This window comes from Larus michahellis, chromosome 5 (genome assembly GCF_964199755.1).
Source record: "Larus michahellis chromosome 5, bLarMic1.1, whole genome shotgun sequence".
NCBI classification, from domain to species: domain Eukaryota; kingdom Metazoa; phylum Chordata; class Aves; order Charadriiformes; family Laridae; genus Larus; species Larus michahellis.
Window position 1 is genome coordinate 52,878,916 of NC_133900.1, and position 10,474 is coordinate 52,889,389.

The 10,474-nt window shown below is 34.5% G+C and overlaps 1 protein-coding gene across 1 annotated transcript; it reads right to left on the reverse strand.

The window, feature by feature from the left end:
• Positions 1-507: 507 nt before the first annotated feature.
• On the reverse strand, positions 508-9,807 carry SPON2 (spondin 2). The gene is made up of 6 exons (XM_074587315.1): positions 9,216-9,807; positions 8,193-8,418; positions 7,609-7,832; positions 7,149-7,340; positions 5,887-6,061; positions 508-3,712 (listed from the first exon to the last, which is right to left on the reverse strand). Exons 1-6 carry the CDS (start codon positions 9,381-9,383, stop codon positions 3,534-3,536), a joined length of 1,164 nt encoding a protein of 387 aa, XP_074443416.1. The 5' UTR covers positions 9,384-9,807; the 3' UTR covers positions 508-3,533.
• Between the last annotated feature and the right edge of the window lie 667 nt (positions 9,808-10,474).

Below are 10,474 nucleotides of genomic sequence, written 5' to 3' on the forward strand. Positions count from 1 at the left end.
TACTAGGAGGTAATAGGAAGAGCTTTCATATGTTCACAGCTAACTGTCCTGAAATTCCCGAAGGTACTGAACTAGTTTTTCGCAGTAATGAGGTACCCAATTCAGCTATAGGAATTGAATTTTGTGTTCATAGTTTTTTTAGTTCAAGTCTATGGTGACTTTTTTGCTGCTATACTTACCTTTAACAGTGTCTTCCGTTCTGCAAGAATCAAGGCATCAAAGCTCATTCTTCATATAAAACGTTCTTGCAAAAAAAAAATTTCTTTACAAATCCATTTCAAGTTTCCTCCCAAGGTGTTTTCTGAGATTAGTTTAACCTAGAAATTAATTTACCTGTTTCCTTCCCTAAATCTCATGTATTTAGGACCACAGCATTGTGGCTGTAAGGGAAAAGGAAGGAGGAGCTTCTTTGTGTTTCTTCGCTGTCCCAAAATTTTTAAGACAAATCCAAGACTGTGCTGAAAGTAGAAGCTACAAAGGCCTAGTAATGACCACACAGGGATCATGTACCTCACTAATCGGTTTAATAAAGATACGTTATGAGAAATATGCTCCATCATTACAATGTGCTTCAGTAGAACTCACTGTATCCACACTCTTGCCAAACAATGTCTCTATCCATGGTGTTTGCAAAAGGAATACCTGGAACTATATTTATGGCCAAACATTATACTGCCACAAAGGCATCCTTAAAGTGTGCCATATTTACCAAGGTCTCCTGAAGTCACTTAGAAAAAAACCCATATCCAAGTAACTAACTAGATAGGAAACTTCTGCTTGAAGGAACCTGCAGTGAATATTCATGCATGGTAGCACTCTAAAATAGAAAAATTATTTATCAATAACTGGAGTTTCCTGTAGTGTGTTGCCTTTATACATATTCGCTTTGCCTTCTCCTCCACCTCTCCCTCTCATCCCTTGTCCTTCAGTGTCCATTAGGAAACTTTTCACTTCAGGAGTTTGAGTAAACACTGAGACTGCTCCACTACCAAATCACATCTTGTAGGACTGAAATCCTAGATTTGAGTCATGTATACAATCACAGAGGCAGATGCCTTTCTACCGGACCTAGCCCTTTAGTTGTTCTGGACATTTGAAGGAGCAAAACTGTAGTGTTTAGAGAATTTCCAGGAAGGTTCCTCCAAGGATATCTTATGATTTGTGGGTTTATTTTCCCTAAGTCATAATTTTAACTTGCATCTGTTTTCTGCCCAAGACCTTTATTGAGTTTAGACTGTCACCAGTTGATCAATCAATTTGAAATTAGTTCCTGTCCTCAGAGAATATTTAAATACATACTTCAATAGATGTCTAGGTTTCTATGATGGTGATAACTGTATAACTATATAGTATATATACTCAGGTCCAGAGGAGGGCCGCAAAGGTGATGAGAGGGATGGAGCACCTCTCCTATGAGGACAGGCTGAGAGAGTTGGTGCTGTTCAGCCTGGAGAAGAGAAGGCTCTGGGGAGACCTTACTGCGGCCTTTCAGTACTTAAAGGGGGCCTACAGGAAAGATGGGGACAAACATTTTAACAGGGCCTGTTGTGATAGGATAAGGGGTAATGGCTTTAAACTAAAAGAGGGTAGATATAAGGAAGACATTTTTGACAATGAGGGTAGTGAAACGCTGTGGATCATGTTGCCCAGAGAGGTGGTAGATGCCCCATCCCTGGAAACATTCAAGGTCAGGTTGGAATTGACTCTGAGCAACCTGATCTAGTTGAAGATGTCCCTCCTCATTGTAGGGGAGGCTGGACTAGATGACCTTTAAAGGTCTCTTCCAACCCAAACTGTTCTATGATTCTAAATAAGTTTAGCAGAAAAGAAAGTATAGAATGACTAAAAATTAATATAAAAAAAATAAAGGAAAAAAACTGAAAAGGTGGAGAAATTAACTAAACACAAAAGATGAAAATGGTAGTGTAATAACAGTATTTCCATAATAGAATGGAAACAGTGGAACCTGAAAAAAACAGGTGTAATAAAAAGAGTAAGTGAAACAATTTTAAAAAATGGGCAACAGCGGGAATCTGAAGAGTGCAAGAAGTAGAAATTCCTATACTTAGCTCTAACTCTGTGTTTATCAGCATTTGCAGGACCAACTTAGTCTAGTCTGATAAAATTTCAAATATCCTTGGGTCTTTGAAAGATTTATCTCCTGGAAAAAAAATATAGAGAACATTTTAAATGTTTCAACCCTACAAGAATACAGTGTGCTTCTTTAAGTACATAATAAATTTTCTGTTATTTGGCATATTCCAAAAAGAACCTACTCAACACCAACATCTCCTGTTCAATATCTGCGCTGAATATTTGTAAAATTGCAGTGTGCGGTAAAAATTTTGTGGGCTGACTGTAAACATGTTCTATTGAACAGTGTTATTCCAAAATCCTTTTCCTAGTAGATAGCCGCAAGTCTTTATAAACCACGTTACACTCATTTTATAATTTTTTGTTATTGTTATACTTATTTTTGTTCTACAAATTTTGTTTTTTGTTATACTTATGAAATAAGTTATTTGAGCATTAAAACTTGCAGTCAGCAACAATTTCTGACATACTGTGTTTTGTTATATCTGTGTATACCTCAGTTTTGTATAATATTAAAACATTGGTCAGTTTTCTCTGTAAAAAGTTTACAATGACACAAATAGCAGCAAACACATTTAAACAAACACAGACACATTTACTGCCTGTATAAAGACAATGATATAATTTATGTTATGGTCAACAGTGTTAATTTTGAGATAGTTGTCTCATGAGGGACACACACCAGCAGTCAGTTAGTTTTTAAATCTCAGCTAACATTTTTAATTAAGTTCAGAGGTTTTCTACTAGCATCCACACTTCTGATTTTTTCTAGTAATTCTGTTGGCCAAGTGTCCTCATGACATATATTATTCTCACTTCTGAGAAAAAGAGAAAAAGAAAGACATTTTCATGTATTCATAAGTCTCAGGAAAAGTTTACTCAGTTATATTATTTTCTTAACCACACTGCAAACATCTGGTCACTCTGATTTATGTAAGCAGTTTCTGAAGAAATGCATCTTAAACAAGTTTAGAAAGACAACAAAAATGCCAATAAATTATAAAAACATAATTTAGAGAAAAAATTAATGTCTAGGTATAAATAGCTGTAGATCAACAAATTACATTATTTAAGAACGCTACTAGTTTAGATTTTGCGATTGAAAGATTTTTACATGCATGAAGTATAAACTTTCCAAATGTCATATTTTCTACCACTAGAGGGTACTCCAAGAACTTACAGTATATTTATAGCAAGGATTTATTTGGGGTTTTTTGGTCTGTAAATAATCAAACACTGTTGTCACACTAAACCTTAGGAATTTAATCGCCCCCAAAATCTTGATATTAAAAAACAACTTTCAAAACCAGTATAATATACCTTTTCAGCACAATAATGCAGCATACCCAAATTATAAGGAACATTGACTCATATGTAGTTTAGATTTAGTCAAACTTATCCTACTTTTAAATTATCTAAATTATTATCCTTTCTTTATTTCAGACACAATTCTCTGGTTCACAGCCTGTTTCTTCATCCAGATTTGGACAAGGCATTCCATTATTGGCAGGCTGAAGAAGTACAAAACGAGTTCTGATCTTGGTCCCTGTTTTTCTGCAAAGACCTCTACAGAGACCCCAGGAAGACCATTGTGAAACCTCACAGTCCAGTGGTGTTTCTGCAATATACAGTAAAAACAAAGGTAACGTCACATAAATTGTTGCTTAAGGCAAGTAAATAGTTGTCAAAGCATTAAGGAATGATGATCAAATAGTGTCCTTTCTTATATAATAATACATGTGATATTAATAAAATCCATACGTTGTCTCATAAATAAAAATGTCTGTTTTCAGCTCCTAAGCTCATCACCACTGATATTATTATCATTATTATTACTGCAGTCTAGAGACTCTCTGAGGTACTATATCAGTAGGGCAGCATGTTATTTATTGAATTGAAAATATAGAATTCCAATCAAAGAAAACTATGCTTAAAATAATTGCATTCAACAGATTGCATTAGAAAACATTTACTGTTTTATAATTTTATAACTCATTTGCCTTTTCATTGCTTACTAAGAACACTGGGATTAAAGCTTTTCTCTGGTTTATTTAGGTACACTTATATTTCTTTGCAGATAGATATTGTTCCTGTAGTTGTTCATATCGAATTCCATTTGACTTTTGTTCCAATTTGCTTCAGAAATAAAGAAAAGTTCAATTATTTTTATCATTAAATCATCTTGCTATTGTTTGGTATGTACACTACAGTTCCCTTTGACAATAAAGATATCCTGTCACTAGAAGCTTTTAAATACTAAAAGCATTTTCAATATAGTTTTAATTTACTTCAAGAAAAGAAGTCAGCAACTCTAAAGTACTTTTCATAATGTATACTTCCCTTGAAAATATCTTTCATAAAAATATAGGTGATTATTCCTTAGCAGGTTAAATTAAAATATTGCTTGTCACAGGAAATTGCATCAAAACTGTGTATTACAGCATTTGTGAGTAAAATGTGTGCACAAAACCAGCTTTATATGCTGTACTAAATTTGTGACCTCTGGTATCAATTTCTGGTATTACAGTGGAGCTCACCACTTCCGTTGTGATCATTCATTCCCATGTTCCTAGTGGGAAGGAAGGACACGGTCTGGTAATTAAATCTGTCCTTTTGATTCTGGAATAGGTTTTGAAGAGACTGATTTACTGGTTAATATACAATAAAGTGGGTATATATGATTTAAAATTATTTTTTAAATATCATACTTTAAATGCATTGTTTTAAATCTATATCCTAAAAAGGGCCAAATATTCCTTTCAAATGTTGTGGGAAAGGCATATGTCTGAAAATGAGGTAAGTAGCATTCACTTTGCATCTGTCTTGTTTACTAAGAGAAATACATTAAACAAATTGATAAAGAAATGCACTTATTAAAGTATAAATCATGCATAGTGAGGTGACTAGCACAGAGCTAGAGGCATACTGTCTTCAGACTTGTTCTGGAGAAGCTCTTCTTAGAACATGGCAGCTATTCTAGGAATACATTGGGGATTTAGCCTATTGCTGTCTCTAAAAGAGTATTTAGGATGTCAGTCTTCTTATTCTTAACGCTTCCTCTTACACTTTGTAAAAATCCACTGGAAAAGTATACAGATAAAATCTCAGTGGACACTGTCCAACTGCTGTCTTTCCCTTAGAGCAAATATAGAATTTGTTAATTTGTAGATTCGAAAATTATCCTTAAGACTGACTTGAGTCAGTAGTTTGTATGTCTTCCTACCTAAACAAGGTTATTAACTAATGTTTTTAAGAAAAGAAAAATGAGAGAGAACATTATTTTTATTGTCAGGATGTGTGTTTCTGTCCAGATATGTCCAAATCAATTGAATTATATTAGTTTTTATTGCACATAAATACCAAGCCCCCTAACACAGAAAGAGACAACAATAATAGTTCTTTTGCTCCATTGTCATGTAAAAACTTAAGGATGAGTATTTATTTCAAAGTTGCAAAGAAACTGGGAACTCTGATTCTGGTCAAATGTTATTTGTTTCTTATAAAATTCAGTGATCTATGCTATGTTAATGCTTGAGTAACCCTCACTGTGGATATAACCCAAACCTTTGAACCATAGCTCAGATATGAAATCTCTTCCTTAGTCTTCCAGGGATTCTCTTTTACTTCAACTGGTTTTATTTCCCGTGTGTGAGTCTGGAAACTATTCCTATGCAGATGGGAGAATATTCTGCCTGATCACCTGTTTCATCCATATCACCTGCCAGATTTCCACATATTTTCTGAATGAATGGAAATAACAGAATTAAGCATAGCAAAGTACTAATCGCTTACCTGAGACAGAGTCTATTATTTCATTGCTTTTAGCTGGAAGATTAAGATAAGGTGCAGGAAGACCCAGCTGGTTTTTCTTTAATTTCACCATCGTTACTTGAGCGATAGGTGGCAAAATTTTGAGTTTGGGATAATAAAATGAGTTTGCTGGGTGACTTGGAGAGGAACAAGTGATCTGTGAAATAAAAAGGGGAACCTTAAAGAAACTGCATCATATTAGTAAGAAGATAACTGTAAAATCATGTTTACATATCATGCTAATACTTTTTGGCAAGTGAAATGCATATGACTAGTTTCTGTGAACCTCAGTTCGCACAGCTACTGCTGGTAATCCCAAAATTTTTATGCAGAATGCTTTGAGACTGGGTACGATGAGTTGTGCCAGCTTTTGCATAGAGGACTGCGGTGGGAGGTACCGAAAACAGAGTAATGTATGGAATGGTTTGATGGGAAGTGGATGTTACTACAAGAAAGAATGAGAGAGTATTAAATAATAATATTCAGTATGCTATAGCAGCTGTCATACGGATATAGGAGGCCAAATGTATTGTTCTCCAGCTTCTCTGTTCCCTTTCTCATTACTCATTACACAGCATTTGGCTCTAGAAATACTGACTTAAAGAAAGGTCTGACTGAATGCTTATAGTATTCAAAACATTTGAATCAAAATGTCCTGTTCCCCACCACCCTTAAAGGACAAAAGCAAAGTATGAGGCATTTAGAATACCGAGCAAGCATAAGAGATTGAAAGTGGGGTCACTGCAGTAACAATGGAGAAGTTCTCTGCTTTCCCTTAGCTCCTTTCCCTCAAATGTAACAGTTTCAGGTTTCAGAAATGCTTTTAACTGAAAACTCCTCCCCACATCAGTATTCACTACTACGAATTTTCCTGTTTAGGTACATATTTAGTAACGCCAGGACTTTTTTGAATATTTTTATTTTCCTGGTGTTTTAAGAATTGTTAAAAATAATATGAAAATAGCCGGCTTTTACAGAAAATATTTTAAATTTAGAGCCAAATTTTCATGAACTGTGTGCATTTACCTAATAAATTTGAAAGATACAGAAAATAAACAAAAACAGTAGTGTTACCAGCTATGTAATGAATCCATATAGAGAGGATATATAGAGGACTGCATCAGCAGTCTCAAATACTGAAATGTTTCACAAAAGTCTATTGTGTAGTCATATGATAGTTATCTTTTAAAGGGAGGACTCAAAACACACAGGTATGAAGTGCTAAAATATGTATATACACCTACCTCTGTAACTGTGTCCTGTGGAATAGTGGCAAAGTTTGGGGAGGAAAATGTGAAACCACTATCAGTTCCGGCGTCATATGGAAATAGATCTATTGATACTTCTTCCATCCAGCGGTCTCCTTCACAGAGATTTAGGCTGTCAATACCCACAAACCAGTCAGGGCTTGGAACAATTCGTACAACAAATGAAACCTAATGAAACAAAATGATCCATCAGGATTGCATCACGTACTTTGATATGCTCCAGTCCTGCTCATATTAACTTTAACTTGAAATTTTTGAAAGAATTGTCATTATGCTCTTCTACTTTATAGAACCTGTACAGTGCTCCCTGCAATGTGACATGCTTTTTAGTAACTCTTTACATTATATTGTTCCTACAAGTGAGAACTCAAACATTTAATTTTGGGTGCTAGTGACATAAAATAAACTTTTAAAATTAATATGTACATTTACTTACTAAAGGATGTCTTGAATGCACTTCTAATTCAGTGGAGGTTTGTCCTGTACCACTGGAAATGGCAGGAGCAGAGAAGATTCCATGTACACTCTGAATTTTCTCTCCAGCTTCTTCTATTTCTTTCATTAATACCCATGCTTCACCCTTTTCAGCAAAATCACGTACACCATTGCTGGCATATTCATTTTTTTTCCACATGCTGTAGTCAGAACTATGAGTAACACCTATTTGAGTGAATACATGGCATGACATAAAAGTCTGGTTTAGATTCTCCCTATTTCTTCAATTTCTCTGCTTTATTTCTGAGGTTAACAAAAATGTGTATAAAACTGAGTGAACACTAAAACATTTGGCTTATCACTGTTTATTTCAGCTGCAGCCAATTGAAAACAGAAGTCAATTGAAAACAGTTGTAGATTTTTGAAAGTATTGTGGATACTTCAATTTCTGCATTTCGATTTTAGTAACTTTGGCTATTTTTTTCCTTTTTCATTATTTATCTTAAAATTGACTATTCAGGAAAAAAAAAGATCACAGCGGTCGAGCGGTTTATCTGTTCTTAAAACTGTACATACTTCACTTACCTAGCATTGATGACCACTGTGCTGGGGGCCTATAAAGTGGATACTGCTTAGGAAAAGCAGTCTGACTCCATTTCCCTGTGAAGATTATGCTGTATTTAGCAAGTTCCTCTGCTGTGCAAATAGAATCATCACCCACAGGCAAGGTGCTGGCATAACCTAGTATTGTTACAAGTAATGTCCAGATAACTTTACAGGAGCAGTAGACGACCATCAGGTTTTCCATTCCCTTCCACACAAAAAGAAAAAAATACATTAACCATATTAGTCACTCTAAACTCCAAATTGAATAACAGTTACCTAATAAAATGTAAAGTACCGTAAATTATAACCATAAAGAAAGCATATATCTGAAACACTAAAAATTGTTATGCTTCTAAAAACATTATTATAATGCTTTCAGATTTGATATTTCCGTGCTATATACTACAAATCTGTAATTCTATCTGGGACAAGTGTTTCTAATGAAAATAAAAATATCTTAACCTTGTCCATAATGCTACCTCTGAGAAAAATCTGTTTCTGATTTTCTTTTGAAATCTTATTAGAGTCACATCTTGAATTAATTAGGGTAGCAACTGTTTCTGTGGAAAACATTAGTGGCATATTTATTCTTCTAAAGATTAAATTGCAGGTTACTTTGCCAAAAGAAATGATTTATTTTAAATTTGTGTTCTACAAAGGCTGTTTTATGGCATAACATTTAAGTCAAATACATTTCATATTTATATAAATTACTTTGCTGTCATAACTTGTGCATTAAAAATACATTGTAATTGCTTCAGATTGTTTAAGCTACGCAGTTGGTAAAAACCAACATATTTAAAAAGTTGCTGTCATAGATTGTGCAAATTTTGCTTTTAAATTAATATGGAAATTGCATCAGACTGTTGAACTTCAGCAATTGTTTAAAATAACAGCCTTAAAAACTTATTTTTAAATGCTTTTGTTCTTTGAGAAAACTACACAAATATAACTAAAATGCTATTAATATATTAATTTGTAAAAAGAGCTGTGAATACTCACTAAATATTTCCTCTGGAGCACTGGTAGGGGGAGAGCACCTGCTTTTGCTGGCAGCTGAGTTGGTCTGCAAGAGAAGACAGTAGGAGTCTTGCTATTTATGCCTGAAGAGGGTCCCTTTGGTCCAACAATTATTGTAATCTTTAGACTTTCCAGGTTTACAAAAAGCATGCCATCTTCTTGTTTCCAGTTTTTTTGGGTGGAATATCAGAGGTTTCCTATCTGTCAACTGGTTCAGGTTCCTATCAGAAGACTGTGATGCCGAATAGACGAAATGCTTTAAAAAAATACCTTGAATTCTTAGTAACAGTTCGAGTTTTCTGGTGCCTTTACAGTTCTCTGCTCTTATTAATGCCTCCAAGCTATACAAATGAACTGATTCCAACGCTGAAATAGTTCTAGTGAATACACTTTAAATGAGAAGCATGTTTTCTTGTAAGTTTTATTGTCTGACAGATGCTCCTTCCAAACATTTACAGAAAGCTTGCTGACTCTCACACACCATATGTATGTGTTCAAATAAAAGGGGTGAGGCAGCTAAAAAAGTCAAGAGGAAAAAAAAGTTACATTTCATAATTGCACATACTCACACAGACTGTCTCCTGCAAATATGAATTAATTTAAAGTAGTACAGTGTATATTTTTGTGTTCTACAGTACCGTATGCTGGATGATGAAAGGGCTCTGTAACATTGTGGTTTCTTTGGAAAGAGTGGTTTTGGGAAGCTCTGAGACTTTTCTTAGCTGTCTTCAGAGTAAAAACCCCAAATAAAAATCTTATTATTACAGTTAAATCATACATGCTCTGTAGCACAGTACATATGCTTACATCACTAAAATTATTAAAATTGTCTATGAAAAATTATGCATAATACAGTGACACAATTAAGAAATAATATGTATTTTAAATTATTTTCTCCACCACGTTTCAAACAGGGGAAATCAAGGGCTTTGTGCCATACCTATAACATTAACAAATGCTATTGTGGCTGATCAGCAATGGAAGTTAAGTTCAAAAGTTTACAGTGAACCATGAAGAAAGTCTTTCATAGAGTCTTCTTTTGCAATTGTGAGGAATGTCACTTAAGTACTTCCACAGATCTCTACTATGATGGTACAGCATATGGAAAAGAAACCCCAAGTTATTTTTCAGATTAAACTCCCAGGCCATCATAGGTATATAGTTTAAGCGACACGCTATTGTCCACCACGAGGGGGTTACCAAACAATCATTTTGAGCTCTGTGGCACTTTCTCTGGAAAC

Coding starts and splice junctions, on each gene's coding strand:
- SPON2 (XM_074587315.1), bottom strand. CDS start 9,383: ATGCTTTTTGTAAACCTGGAAAGTCTAAAGATTACAATAATTGTTGGA. Junction 8,419..9,215: donor TGCTCCAGAGGAAATATTTA/GTGAGTATTCAC, acceptor TTTGTGTGGAAG/GGAATGGAAAACCTGATGGT. Junction 6,062..7,148: donor CACAGGACACAGTTACAGAG/GTAGGTGTATAT, acceptor TTTATTTCACAG/ATCACTTGTTCCTCTCCAAG.